General features: G+C 44.6%; 1 protein-coding gene across 1 annotated transcript in view; it reads right to left on the bottom strand.

Annotated features, from left to right (window-relative positions):
* stau2 (staufen double-stranded RNA binding protein 2) overlaps positions 1-15,374 on the bottom strand; it is an 84,680-nt gene that overhangs the window by 31,981 nt on the left and 37,325 nt on the right. Inside the window, exons 11-12 of the mRNA XM_070985827.1 lie at positions 15,048-15,105; positions 8,135-8,496 (exon numbers count right to left, since the gene is read on the bottom strand). Of these exons, the coding sequence (XP_070841928.1) occupies positions 8,135-8,496; positions 15,048-15,105 (420 nt within the window). The remainder of the gene's footprint in view (positions 1-8,134; positions 8,497-15,047; positions 15,106-15,374) is intronic.

Genomic DNA, 15,374 nt, shown 5'->3' with positions numbered 1-15,374 from the left:
CCATCCACTCTGACACGCAGGCAGGAAAGAAAGCTGCCTGACGTGCCAGCATCAAAGAACATTGCATCATCTGATTTGCAATGATTTGGCGGAAACTGAAATAACGAGCATCTTAAAAACAAACCGTCTATTCTCCCATCCAGGCTGTCTGTTTTGAGTGCATGTTTGTATGCATCTGTGAGTGCATGCATTCTAAACAGGCCTAACTAATCATCCCAGGTCCCAACTCAGAAAACAGCCTCTAATCCACTTCCTTCAGAGACAAAGAAGCAGGAGAGTTACGCAAGGTCTGCGATTGACCGGCGGCACTAATGTGGAGCGACCTCTGACATCTGGCTTCTAAAGCTGGATGGCTCCTCTTGAAATGCGCCCCTTCATTCGAACAAACACGAACATGCACAAACTAAAAAGCAATCACGGTCATAGTGCTCATGCAGCCGCATTCGGACCTGTGGGAAGTGCACAAATTTGCATGTGCACACCTGCAAACAGAAATCCAAACAGACGTGAAGGACGACACACAAATAAATGCAAATTTCGGTTTCATTAGGACTGTGTTACACAATGCTGTCAAGGTAACTGCAAAAACAAATACTTATTAGGTATGTTGTCATGTTACTCTGGTTGAGACCATGGAACAGAAGCACTGCAGGACTAAGAGCTTGTTTCCAGACAAGGCCGAGAGCAGGCTGCGGAGAGTCAAAAGGCACGGAAATAACTTCTATTTTACTAAAATAAACAAGCCCCCACATCTGAGCAATGTCGTCATTGTTGGGGAGAAGCAATTAGAGGTCCTGCTAATGGCAGGAGGTTCAAGTCAAACAAAGCTGCTACTCTAGACTTTGACAGCACTTTTGCCTGAGAGGAGTCTGAAGCCAGCGACAGTCCAAGTCCTAAGGACGCCGGTCCATTATCAAAAATTCACAGAACAGATTCTCTGACACAGTGCATGCTCAAAGAAATCAGCTGAGAGACCAGGAAACAAACCACTGTGCATTCGAATGCCATCCATTAAGTCAGCCTCACATTTGCAAAATGTATCAAACTGGTGGTGAAAGTGCAGCAAAGTCTTAGCTTTGTCAAAATATTGTAACCTGCATAATTGTTGCTTTTTACAATCTAGAAAGATCTGTGCATGTCATAAATTCAAATGTAGATATTTGTAGTATTGCTGTCATTCCTCAAAAAACGAGTGCATGTTTTATGCATAATAAAAGGTTTTATGTCTCTTCTTATCCATGAAAGCTACTTTTTTGGCATGAGCCACCTGCTCCACCAACTGGCCTTTTCCCCTATAATCCTTTATACAATGATGTGCCTCGCAGAAAAGACTTCATCTTTTAAAATGACTTTACGCTCCAGCCATCAGCCAACCACAGCTGAGCCTACAGACTGGAAACAGAGAGAAAACAGCTCGCACCTCTAAAGCTCATTAATCAACATGTTAGATCTTGTTTGTTTAATCTGTACAGAAAAAAGTGTGCAAATGCTAATTTGTGGTTTCACGGGGATTATGTGCTGCATTACTTCTTTGCCGGGAGCAGTGACTTCTCTGAGTCTTGTAGTTTCTGTGAGGTTGCTAAGCTCGGTAGATTTATTTACCTGTGGACTGTGCAGAGTTTCTACAGTGACAGACAACATGGAGATAATGAAGAGAACCGTTTGGATTCTAACACGCCCTCCATCTCCCCATGCTGGGACTGTGCTGGCACACAGCTCCTACCACTGCCTGGTGCAGAGAACGACATGAAATATGATCAATACTATCAAAATACAAAGAACAAAAGCAAGTTTAAAAAAAAAAAAAAGATTATGCTGCATATTCAAATTTGCAATATGCTGTGCCGGCACTTGAGGGTATTTGATTTAAAGGTTTGCAAATGGGCTTGATTGTGGTGTAAAAACATCATCACTCAGTTTTGCCAAAGACACACAGACACAGGCATACGCACCAACACGCACACAGAGGGCCACCATGTAAGCAGAGAGACTGTGCGCCGAGCCAGCACAGCATTAACGGTCTGATTTATACCACCGACAAAACTTGTTTTCGAAGATCGCTCTTCACACAAATATGCCGCAGAGCGCAGCTGGAAGCCATCACCCTGCCGCAGAAATCAAACGTGGTGGGATTAGCCATCCCAAAATGTATTTTCTAACGCAAATCCCAGAGTAAACAGAGAGCAGAGGAATGAGACGATGACAAGGAAGTTGGAAACAAACTGTTAGAGTCTTTGAACGTTTGTACCAGATCAGGCGTTTGATGTTGATACAGAGAGATGAGAGTTAGCAGCGGAGATCAGGAGAGGAGGAGAAAAAGAAGGGGGGGGGGGGTAGAAACTGCCAGGCAGGATACAAGGTGTAGTCGGCACCATCTGAAGAGGTTTTTCCTACACAGCCAAAGAAGGAAGCGGAGAGAGAGAACAAACAATGTGAAAGTGTGAGAAATCCTGGGAACTGCACTGAATGGATTTCAACACCAGCCACCCGCCAAGGATAGTGTTTTCATTAACATGGGATTTCCAACGTAGAAGTTCTGATTCCAGCACAGCAAAGAGGATGGGGGCCCTCCCTTTATTCTCTAAATCCATCTCCAGAGTTAAGTCTGTCATGGCTAGATGACATAATTCAGCTGATCGCTATCTCTGCTGTGTTATTGCGTTCGGATTTAGCAGGTGGACAGAGCGGATAGATACAGTGGATACCATTCAGCGGTTCCAGGACCTGGCATGTTGTATTACAGTATGCTGAACTTTCGCGGCCATATGCAAGAGGATATTAACATTTTTTTACATGTTGCAATATCCTGTGTCACAAAGAGTAAACACTTGATCCCATATGGACATGTGATGATTCATGTTATGGTACGCTTCACGGGGTACCTTTAATAACTGATCTATGTTATGCTTCATGCAGGTCATCAGAACTCCACAGGCTGGTTAAAATCTCTGCTACAATACACAAAGCGGTTCTGTCATATTTTCCATTTGCACAACCAGAGCACAATCTCAGGAGGGGTGTAATTCCTAATTCTTGCTGAAAAAGGTGCTACATTCACTGTACCTGCCAGTTACTTAGGAATATGGCTTACTGTACTATGCGCAACACAAAATAATGAGATCCGTGCCTACTGTTCTGTGTAGTATTGTTTTTGTGCACCTTTGTTTTAAAGATTTATTTAATCTATTGACAGTATAACCAGACTGAGGGTGACGACATGCAGCTTAAACATCCTATCAACTGGAGTTCACAGTGGACACGTTTTAAAGTGATACTACTTCATTTTAGAAAGAATAACACATGATTCTTCTCACAGATGAAAAGCTGAATTCATTAGCAATAAAATGCATCGTGGCTCAATTCAATGTGCTCAGCTATAGACTCACTTGGTCTGGTATGACCAGAGCTGGTTAATGTTAGCTAAAGTTAGCAGCTGTCTGTCACTTGTAGCCACAGTGACAGCGGTTCAGCAAAAATTATGTAGTCTCGCCGTAAAATCTGGGTTTCCACATTGTGGTGTTCAACTATTATATGCTGCTTTAAATGGTGGCATGATTTTTGCAGATTTTACAAAAGTAACTGATCTACAATCAGATTTTCAACCTAAGGTTGCACAGACAAAACAAAGGGGGAGAAAATCAACTGGTCCTCATCCATTGCTATCAGCATTATTATTGTGTTGGTAGGACTACATTTTTCTTTCTGCTGGTAATCAAATACTGTTTTTTCATATTAAGGTTTAAAGTTGTGGTATTGTGAGAATATTAATACAGATGTTAACAATTTAGGTTTACTCATCCAAAGCTAAATCTGATAAAAGAATATGACACACACACAGCAGGCTGAAAATCTTTCCTGAACCAACAGTCAAGACTCAGATTAGCCTACTGATGTAAATGAGGACAGAATACACACTTTCCCGACTCTTTCCTGTCAGTGTCTGAGGAATTATTCTCAATATCAGTCCACAAATCAAAGCAGCATGTGATCACACACACACACACGCACACACACACACACACACACACAGGTCTTTCATCCATACTTCCTCTCTCTGCCCCTTTCACTCCCCTCTTCTTCATTAACTCGCTCAACCACTAAATTACTCCAACTCTGCCAGTCCACATTCAGACGTGGACAAACAGAGGCAGCAGCTCCGATAAACACTCCAGTCTTCCGAGAACCTAGAGCAGGTTATTGGATATGAAGTGCATGCGGTGCAGACTAGTGTGAAGGAATGAGAGGGAATAAATCAGCTCTGCAGCAGCAGATTTGTCTTTGTCCAGGTGTGCATCACGGAAAAAAATCATTAGATTTCCATCAATCATTGATCGTCTATATCAAATGGTCCTGCTCACTTTAAAGGGAGGAAACAGTTAATAAAGTGAAACAGTGGCAGTCTGTGATGCCTCTATTAAGTAATGTGATGGCAGAGTAAATGGGCAGCTGGTGACTGCAATGCCGGGGTCAAATCCTTCAACTTCTTCAAACTGCACAAAGAGAGTTCGTAAATTTGTGGATGCAAAGGGAAAGAAATACATTTTAGGTTCCTGGGAATCACAATCACAGAGAAACTGTGATTGACATCACGCATCTCCACCCATCTCAGAAATGATGGTATTTCTTGTGAAAACTTAAGAACATAAAATTCCTGGACACAAGGAGCAACAGAAAGCTGACTGGAAACATCCCCTGCATGGTGTGTGCACGGTCCAGCACAGGAGCGCTCTGCAGCGGGCCAATAAAGAACTGACCACAACATCACTGGTACGAGGGTTGTGCCTGTCGTCTTGTTCACGATAATATCGGTATTATACAGGAATTTCACATTGTGTTAATGTTAATATTCCAATAAAACAAAACTTATTTAACCACCTCAGAGCAGAAGCATCCTGCAGGGAGAGCTCAGTGGCAAATGTGAGTTTTAAAAATATTTTTAAGCATTTTGTCATATTGTCAAGAATGTTATTATGCTGCCGTGTGGCAAGCGATGCACAAGTACCCACTGCCGTAGCACCAGACTGCAGAGCAGCTGCTTTCCTCAGGCTGTGAGACTCCTCAATTCATCCTCCACACTCCACCATAAAAATAGCTCACTTTCACTATCATTTATTCATCCATTTATGTAATTTTTGTTTTCTGATTAGCAAAAGGGGGACTCCAACTACCATTTTGTTACACAACCCGGTGATGTAGAGTGATGAGCAAATGAATCTCGCACCCAGTTAGAATAGAAGAAGTGATTATGATGAGAAAGAGATGATGAAAGAGAGCAAAGAGAGATAGAGGGACAAAGAGATGGAGGGAGAATCTGTTACGTGGCTCTTACTCAGTACTTTATCCTTGGTCCATGTGTTGTCTATTACCTCCTGCTTCTTTGTTTCTGCCCTACTTCCAGCGCACATACCCACCGTGCCAACAACACGCCAGCCAAATTAATAGGAAATACACACACATACACACACACACACACACACAAACACACAGGAGTAAGTGCCAGCATCCTTGCTCCAAGCTGGCGTGAGTACAACACACTGTTGCTTATCCAGTCAGAGCTTCCACCAGAGGCTATTTTCCAATCAAATCAAAAGAAGGGCTTAGCAGGTAGGCCTGGGCCTTTGTCTGCGGAGCTGGATGGATGAAACAGACACTATGAGAATGTCCTCAGTGCTTGCTTAGTTGCTTTAATCCAGTGTTGGGCGGTCACTGTAATCCGCTCACTTGGATAACATAATTACATTACAAAAACAAGTTACTAATCAGACAAGGAGATTATTATCAAATTACTTAAAAAAAGGGCAGATCTGAGCGCTTGTTTGTTGCCGAGTGGGGTCGAGGGAAAGCCGGCTTGACACAAAGCGGCGCATTACGTGTCGAGAGGAAAAGCAGACAAGTGCATTTATTTTTTTGGCAAAAACATTTGAAATCTGTGATGGTTTAGCCCACAAAAACACAGAAGAATACATAAGCCTTAAAAAGTCAGCCTAACATGGCTCTGTAGGCAACCAGAGGTTCTCATTACAAACCCACATGATATGAAACATTCTCTCAATGGAACACATATTGTCTGCGCGTCTCAATTACAGCCTGATTTCCTCGCTTAAGAACACACACTTACGGAAATATGCGAGTGATGCTTGTGTGTGCGCTTCCTCAGATCCATGCATGTAAAGACGCAGAGACAAAGAATATACTCATATTCATGCATATGGTTTCTGCAGTATGAGAACGACAAAGACTTAAACTTCACACACAGGCTTAGCCCAGCTCTTCCATTTCCACTAAACAGAACCTGCTGTGTGTGTGTGTGTGTGTGTGTGTGTGTGTGTGTGTGTGTGTACGTGTGTGTGCATATGTACAAGTGTGTTTGGGCTTGGCCAGGCAGCAGAGCTCTCTCAGGTTACACACACACAGGAAGGCTCAGAGCAATAACAAAGGCCTTTCAAAGGAACCCTCAGCAGGTTAAGATAAAATGTTTTCGCTCAAACTGATAAAAAGCATCTGCAGCTTAAATGAACAGGCGCTGGTATCAGTGGCATGGTATGCGCTGCAGATCGGCCGGCACTGATTAGAACAGACACTGGGCAGTCGTCTGTTTTACACGCACACAGACACGCACACACAGAGTGCTAACAGCGAGTGAGTGTTTCTGTTCTGTGTGTGTCCAGTCTGGTAATGACAGAAGCACCTGTGAGGTTTAGTTCCAGCTCTAAATCCATAGCCTGCCAATAATGTCCACAGCGAGAGGGAAAAAAACGGATAGTGTGTCCACTTGTTCTGCAGGAGCGCCGCTCTCGTTACTCTCTTCTTTCTGGAAAGGCTTTTCTAAGACGTGTCATGCTATGAACACGCGAGACAGAAAGCCGGCATCACTTATGTGGAGAGGTTTTAAGTGGTGTGTGTGTGTGTGTGTGTGTGTGGCTGGCTGTGTTTGTGTAGAGCTTTTCCTCTTTATAAACACCCAGGTTGACTGGGAACACATTCTTATTCACAACCCCCCCCCCCCCCCCCCCCCCCCGAAATGTTGGGACGCTGTGTAAAACAAATAAAACAATGAGACAATGTGTTAATCCTTTTTCAAATACACTTAATTGAAAACAGCACAAAGCCAATATATTTAATGTTTGACCTCATCAGCTTCAGTGATTTTTGTAAATATCTGCTTATTCTGAATTTGATACCAACATCATGTCATAAGAAAGTCTCGAAAGGAACATCAGAAGACTGATAAAGTAGTGGAACGCTCCAAAAACACCTGTTTGGAACATACCCCAGGTAAACAGGTTCATTGGTAACAGGTGAGAGTATCATGATTGGGTATGAAAGGGGCATCCTGGAAAGGCTCAGTCATTCACAAGCGAGGATGGAGCGAGCTTCCCCGCTTTGTGAACACATGATTGCATAAAGTATGTTACTACATGTTGTCGGCAGAGACCGCTTGTTTGCAAATGACTGCATTCTGTGTTAATTTACATTTTACACAGTGTCCCAGCTTTCTTGGAATCAGGGTTGTACAGCAACGGCAGAGAGGGAGAGAAATCATGGCAGGAATGAGTGTGCGTGTGCGTGTGCGTGTGCGTGTGTGTGTGTGTGTGTGTGGTAGTATTTATGCATGGTCACGCTAACATCTGTGCTGTCACTTTAGCATGTGTGCATACTGTATGACTGTACCGCAGGCTGTTTGATACTTTCACCAAGTTTAAATGATGGCTTTTATTACCTAATAATGGCAGCTAAAATTAAATACAAGCCTACATTCCTCAAGTGAAATAAATGTGAATTTGGAAACAAATGCATGCCTTTCAGCGTGGAGGTCCTCTTGGTGGGGCTTTTACCAAAAGAAACAAAGCACGAACATAGTGCAACATGCAAAACTGAACTAGCCTACAGGAAAATTCTGCTTTATTACAGCTAAGGTCTGCCTTTCCTGACTTTTCCATTATTTCTATCAGTTAGGATAACATTATACTCACCAAGCTGACTGTAGATTACTTTGGTGAGTATATTGCTGAGATCTAAGAACATGGCTACATCTAATGGGGCAAGAAACATGTGCATTCAGATGATCAGAAAGGTTGTAAACAAAAGAGACGTTGCTCTGAATAAGTAATTGCACAGGAAAACTGTGTCTCACCTGGAAGCCCTGGATGCGAGCCAGGTAGTCCAGCTGCTGTGCAGGCTGCACAGAGACCCCGCAGGCCAGGGCCGGGTTCTTCCCCTTCATGGGCAGGGAGGCATCGGCTGTGGGTGACTGACCGTTGAGCAGCAGCTCCCTGGCCATGGTGGCGGTCGGGCTGGGTGAGGAAGCTGAGCCACTGTAGTATGGAGGGTGTCCTGGTGGCAGCGGGGCAGAGCAGGGTCCCATGTCTTTGGATGTCATGTAGTTGACGGAGCTACCACTGCTCCCACCAGGGCCCGGAGCATTGCCCCCCTGCTTCCTGCTGGCCTCCATCTCCTGGTAGACGTCGGGGCTGAGGTGGAGTAGACCCTTCTGGGCTGGAGGGGTCAAAGAAGACAGGCGGAGGAGGAGATTGAGGTGAGGGAGAGAGAAAAAGAGGAGTAAAATAAGCGTTGGATGAATGGATAAATGGGCAGAGATGAGGAGAGCGTGGAAGAGTAGAGATTGAATGGGTAGAAACAGTGTTAAAGGATGGATGAGGTCACAAGGTTTAGAAAGGAGTGGAAACGGACAAAGGTAGGAGATTGGGAGGCAGAGAAGAGATAAAAGGGGTCATTATGGCTCTCATTATTAACCGCACACATGCCTCTGCTACTCCACGACCAGACAATGCCAGGGTGTGTTTGTGCATGTGTGTGTGCACAAGCGTGTGCGCTGGCTCCCATGCAGGCATTCCATCACCGAACGTAGATGACAGTTTCATGTGGTTTGGCACCTCCGAGCACTATCAAAGTGTCTGCTGGGAAATACACACAGCCTCTTTCTTTCTCAACCTCAAATACAAACACAGAGACACAAACGGAGCATCTACCAATATCAACAGAGTGGCTATGACTTCATCAGTGATGGGAAACAGCGCTGTCAGCTAACCGGCATCCTGTTTCACTTATAGTGTCAAACCGAGACCCAACAGAATCTCGGAAGCAGGTTGAGTCTCAGATCAAGGTTCTTGTGAGAATATTTCAGTGGCTCTGGGAAACGTCTGGAGCGATTTGGATCCGAGAGGCCAAAGCACCTCTGACCAACTGTTCGGTCCAGATATACGCAGTTCTAGCCAGCTGAGCACAACAGCGCTCCAAGACTGTGTTTCGATCCAGACCGTTTGGATGGATCTCATTCGTTTATGTTGGCTTCCCGCACGCTGACATCACTGTCCCGAAATGGTCGTGACAGGTGGAAGGAGGAAACAGGACGGGTTGAGGCTCATTGGCTTCGTCACTTTGCGGCTGCAGTGAAAGTGAGAGGAAGGAAATGGAGAGGTGAATGAAAAAGAGGAGATGTGGAGGGAGAGACGGGATAAAAAAAGAAGGATGAGCTGGGAGTCAGTTCAGATGGAAGAGGACGTGGGGATGAGTGGATGTGAAAACCATGCAGAGCGTCCGAAGCCCAGCCAAGGTCACCAGAGACAGGAAGACCAGCTGTGTGTGTGTGTGTACGTCTGCGTGTGCTTGTTTGTGTGTGTGTACAGACCAACAGCTGGGAGAAAGCGCTGGAGTGAGCATATGACTGACAGGCCACTTCCTGTTTGAGGAAGGACCATCACACACAGATACACACACACACAAAGACGGACACTTTCGTGCACTTGGTCTAAGGTTTCTGGGAACCTGCAGACACTATTTCCCATCATGAACAATGAAGGTGGCATTCCTTTCCAGAGAAGAAGAAAAGCTGAAGGAAACGGCAATGAAATCCAGGACTTATTACTCATACTACAACAAACTGCCCCGTGCCAGGAATGACACAACTGCTCGGATTTTTCCCCCCTCCCAATCATGATGACAACTTTAATTTGAATTTACGCAAGTTAAACTCGCAGGCCTGTGCATTCTGAATATATCTCAAAAAATGAAAGGTGTTAGCCAACATGACATCAGCTGTGGACAAAGAATACTGCGGCGGTGGGGGCTGGGAAGGGGCAGCGCATGCAATCCATGTTGAGTGTGTGTGATTGTCTGCCGAAGTGTGTGTGGGCGTGCCTGCGGGGATGTTTGCATGTTTGCATGTGATTGAGTGCTTGAAGCTGGTGTCAGCTGATGGCAAGCGAGAGTGTGACAGTGAGAGAAAGGAGCAAGAGTGAGACAAAGGAGGAGAGACAGCGAGAGTGAGTGCTTAGGAGTGACGGAGTGTGTTTGTGCGTGAGGATGTTGGGTAGAGATTGTGAAACTGTGTACATGAAGTGGGAGCAAGTTAAATGAGGAGGGAGCAGGGGAGAAGCAGAGTGAGGCTGGGAAGAGGGGGAATGAAAGAGTGAGGGAGAGTGTGTGTGTCTGTGTGTGTTTGTGGTGCTGGTTCCAGGCAGTTTTGGAGGGGTCCCACCCAGACTCGGCGTCCGGTGGGCCAGGGGAGCGCTGGAGGGAAGCCAGAGCCAAGCATGAGACTGATCGAAAACAGATAGGGCCGGAGCCCACCGCTATAAATCACCACGGTGGAGCAAGACCCTCACATAGTTCACACATGCACACAGCGCACAGACACACATTCACACACACACAAATATGCACAGCAGGAAATGAAATGTGGCAACTCGAGTGAAAAGCCCTGCTGCAATACCCATGGGAATAGAAGGGAGAAAAATCACTCTCTCCTTACTTCTTTTTCTTCTTCTTTCTTTTTACACTCCCTTCCTGTCTTCTAAGCCACCCTGTTTGCTGCAGCACTGCATCCCACGGCTCACGCAGGGCAAAGGACAGAACGTTGATACACACACATACACAAATACAATGAGCGCTTGTGGGTGCTCGAGGGGGTGTGTGTTGTTTTATGTGGAAGAGCAAGAATGGAAGGACGGAGCCATAAGTGAGCAGCCAGTGACACATTTACCTATTTTCTTCCACTCTGTCTTGCACAATGCAGCGACGCAGCAAGCCAATTACAGATTTGTAGAGAGCAGTTTGCATATTAGCTTGGGTACAACTCATTTTCTGGATGTTAAAAAACCCACATTATTATAATCCGAAAGACTTTCACAGTATGTATGGTTGATGTTTATGCAATAACCGCTCTGCCCTGCATTCTGTAGGTGTGTCAGTCCCACTTTGCTGCACAGGATAATACCCATGTGGTAAGGGCAGCACCAAAAAAACTAAAGTGAATGGATACACGCAATTGCCTGTAATATGGAAGACGACAGTCATGAGTTCAGTAGTACTGTGTTGGGTGATGTTGTTGACAACGTAATGGTATGAATCCTCCCAGCCCACAGTTTGTTTAGGATGGCTGTAAACAGATCATGGGTGTATTATAACAACTGGATACCAGACTCCAAGATGGCGCCCATTCAATTAAATAAAAATTTTTCAATATTTATTTTAGAATTGCAGCCTATGGTGGAAAATGCTTTTTTGGGCCACAGGGGCTTCAGCTGCAGTACCGCGGTTGACCACTGGGACAAATTAGCTGAAAGGCTGCTAACCACCCCGTATCCAGCTCTCTTCACGCATCACCGAAACAGACAAGTGTTCTTCTTCTGGTGCTTTTAAACAGTGTAGCTGCTCAAGGTGTGTTTGCTGCCCCCAGTGGTTGATACATGAACTGACCTGTATTATTAAAACACACTTGCTGTTACCACAGCCAACTGGTAAGTTGCACAAAAGTGTCTGCAAATCATCCACAACTTTAATCTTGAGGTTTCTAACTTTAACGAGTTTAACGTGCTCTGCTGCATCTCTAATCACACCCAGCGATGATGTCACAGTGAACTGACACAACCTTACCACTGCAGTGAGGTGAGAAACGAAACCATCGGAGGTCGGCGAAAACAAGCCTGTCAGCTGGTGTTCACTTGAAGCAATCCCTGTAAAATCGTATTTAACAGGGAAAAGGAACTTATCTGTGAAACAGCTCCCCTAATATAAACACTTGTAAAGTCTGTCAAGAGCTGAATGTGAGAATATCCACAAGAAGCCATTAGCTTTTTATTTGTTTTCTCCAAAAAACACACTTCAGCACAAACTACAATTATCACTGTTTATCACACAAAAGACGTTACGATAACTCTGATGCCAGAGAGCTCATTTTTACTGAACATCCTGCAACTCTGCAAACAGATTTAGTTATTGCCACTTCTATTCAATAAACTGCATAGTCAATCAAAACAACGGACAAACCAGAAACATCTTCCATTCAGCAATCGCAGACACACACAGAAAACTGAGACCAGCTGTATCTGTTTGAATGAGTTGTAAATGGTGTTTATGCAATAAACATTATTTAGACATTAGCGTCGTGTGAGTGTTGTGCGGTCTGGGCAACTTTAAAGAGATAATTAGCAGATAGTTAAGCCTCATGCTGAGTGTGAGATAAACTATGAGTGGGAATGGCACGGGACCAAAGGCACGCTCCAAGCCAACAATAGGAATAACCACCAAATAAGGACGGCTTCATTACCCAGGGGGCTCTGCTCCGGAGGTATTGGGTAACTCCTGGAGCTTGGGCTACCATAGAGACCACAACCACCAAAATAGTTTATCCAAGACAACAACCATTTATCTATAAATATAATTTAGATGATATATCTTTGAGAAAATTGGACTAAATCATACATATGAGTGCTTTATAAGTTGTGGCAGGGGTTAAGCTCTCATCTGGATACTATATTGAGTCTCAAATGGCAACGAGCAAACTCAAAAAGTCAGTGATTAGTCTCACCAATCGGTTTTGTTCCTCTCAACATGAGAAAGCTGAAACATCACATTCATTCTCCTCTCCACACTGAAGCTGGATACCCGGTGTCAGAGCGCTGCGGCCCTGCCAAGAGCCTCCATTAGAGCCGAGTGACGACAGCACATTCGGATCTAATAAGGCTATCTGTTTGTTTTCCACTCTGCTGCTCCACATCTCACAGGCTGTTCATTTGTCCCTTAAACTGCTCTTTCTCAAGCTGCTGGCATTCACTTTGCTGGCATCCACAGTGAGACTGCTTGCAGTGCATCCTTTTTATCAAGCTGGGACATCACAACAAATCAAGCTCAGACATTACAAAGCACGTAAATCTGCTTCAGCTACGCAACGATTGTGAATTCTTTGCATTTTCACACCTGTAATAAATATTAACTTACTTAACTCCCACACTATGTGGAATAAATGGAAAATTTACATTGCTGCCAAACTCTGGAGACCAGGAAACTGAAAATAGATTGTCAAGTCTTGAAATAGCGTTTGACTTTGGTGAGAAGAAAGCTTTTTCATTGTTTTTATTTCGATTACAGACAAGACAGCCAACTTTACAGCAGATACAGCTGATAGAGACCAGCTGTTTCCTACAAAATTGCATCCTTATGTATTTTAGTTAAGACTCCTAGCCCCCTCTATAAATGAAATGTCCCTTAAGGCCATCACATTCCCATGTAAATTCATACATAAAGCCTGTCGTGAAACTGTTTTGCGTCTGTATATAGTTAAAAATGTCCATAAGTAGAGGATTTTTTCCAAATGAGGTGACGACTGAGGAGGCAGTCTTTTCCATGTCTCCATTTGTTTCTTATCTGGTTTCATCTTTGACAGAGACAGATGAACAGAGACCTGTTAAATAAACAGGTTATTGTCAGCTTACTGCAGCAAGTGAGGATCTTACACAATGTAGCAGCACTGAACCTGCTGCTAAATGTGCATTCGTTAGCTATAAATGGGGTCTGTTAATCTACACTTTAACATGGCGCTTTTCAATGCACCATAAGACTAGACAAGACAGAATTTACACCCACTCCTGCGGCTCTGTGGCGCTGTGCTCAGGCTCAGTGGTGCTTTTAGTGAAATGTTTATTTAATGCTCACAATGACTACGCTGACATTCTGATGTGTGCTTGTATAATGTCAACCACTTTCATCATCTTAGTTAAGTGTGTTAGCATGCTAACATTTCTGAATTAGCGCTAAGCACAAAGCACAGTTGAAGTTGATGGGAACATGAATATCTGTATCGAATTTCATGGGAATCCATCAAATAGCTGTTGAGATGTTTCACGAAAACCTTAAAAAGTCAACCTGGAGGTGGAGCAGGGGGAAAGTCAGGGGGGGCACCAGAATCAACAGGAATCATCCTCTGTGGACCATGAATGTCTGTACCAACTTGAATGCCAATCCAGCAAAGAGTTGTCGAGATATTTAAGTCTGGACCTAACTGGTGGACCGACTGACCAGGAAAAAACCTCCAGAGATGCTGGATCATCTGGGCTGGACTTGGACCGCAGGGACAATAACTTTAATACTGTTGAATATGCTAAAGACAGCTGTTTCTGAACTTTTGACACCATGTGCCAAGAACTGCAAACGTCATCGACAAAGATGAACAACAAGCTATTCAAAAAGGAAATGATACACAGTACTTTATACTACCTTTGAAGCAGTGTTCGTAATGATGATTAAGCTGCTTTAAAGTTCCAGTACTTTTTCATGAGCTCTTTATCTTATTTGGTCTACAGCTGGTATGTGAAAGAGGCACACAGGTAAGTGAGATATATCTTATACGTTCATATCACATCATCACATATCCCGCCTCACCGTTGTGTCTGTGTGTGTGCAGGACTATGGGTATGTGTGTGTGCATCTGCGCTCCAGTGTGCCTGTGTGTTAATCCTGAGTGAAAGGCTACGTTTTTTTGCACAGGAAGGCAGTGGGGGGACTCCCCGGAGGGCCCCAGTGTGCCGGCCCTGTAAGCCCGTGTGAATGAGCCTGAATTCGCAGGCTCCCCACGAGGACGCACGGCCGATTAAGCTGACAGTCAGAAGCCCATTGACCAGTCACAGAGATTAAACGCCGGGCCATCTCGGCGGCTAAAACCACCTGCGGGATGGAGGGAGCGATGGAGAGCTGGAGAGGAGGAGGAGGAAGAAATGGAAAGAGACACAGGGAGACGTGCCGATACTCACTGTTACTTGTCGCTTCGGTAAATGACGCCTTTTGTCCATTCCAGCCTTTGTTGTCCATCTGTAGTGATGTGGAGAGAAGGAGAGAAGGGGGAGGTAAGAGAGACGTAGATTCTTGAACAGACAGCTTCTTCACGCATGTCAGACGAGTTCCTTCCTACTGTTTGGGCCACAAAGAGACGAGTGCTCACAGGAGGGGATGCTTAAGGCCAGCTACTTAATTAGGGGGTTGTCAGTGTTTGGTAACTAAAAAAGGCTTCTATTCAGTGTGTTACTTCTGCTGCGGTATGCGTGTCTGCCTGCACAAACACACACAGCCACAAACACGCG

The sequence above is a fragment of the Chaetodon trifascialis genome, chromosome 18 (genome assembly GCF_039877785.1).
Source record: "Chaetodon trifascialis isolate fChaTrf1 chromosome 18, fChaTrf1.hap1, whole genome shotgun sequence".
Lineage (NCBI taxonomy): Eukaryota > Metazoa > Chordata > Actinopteri > Chaetodontiformes > Chaetodontidae > Chaetodon > Chaetodon trifascialis.
The sequence above is the reverse complement of the archived record's forward strand: the minus strand, read 5'-3'. Positions and strand labels throughout refer to the sequence as shown.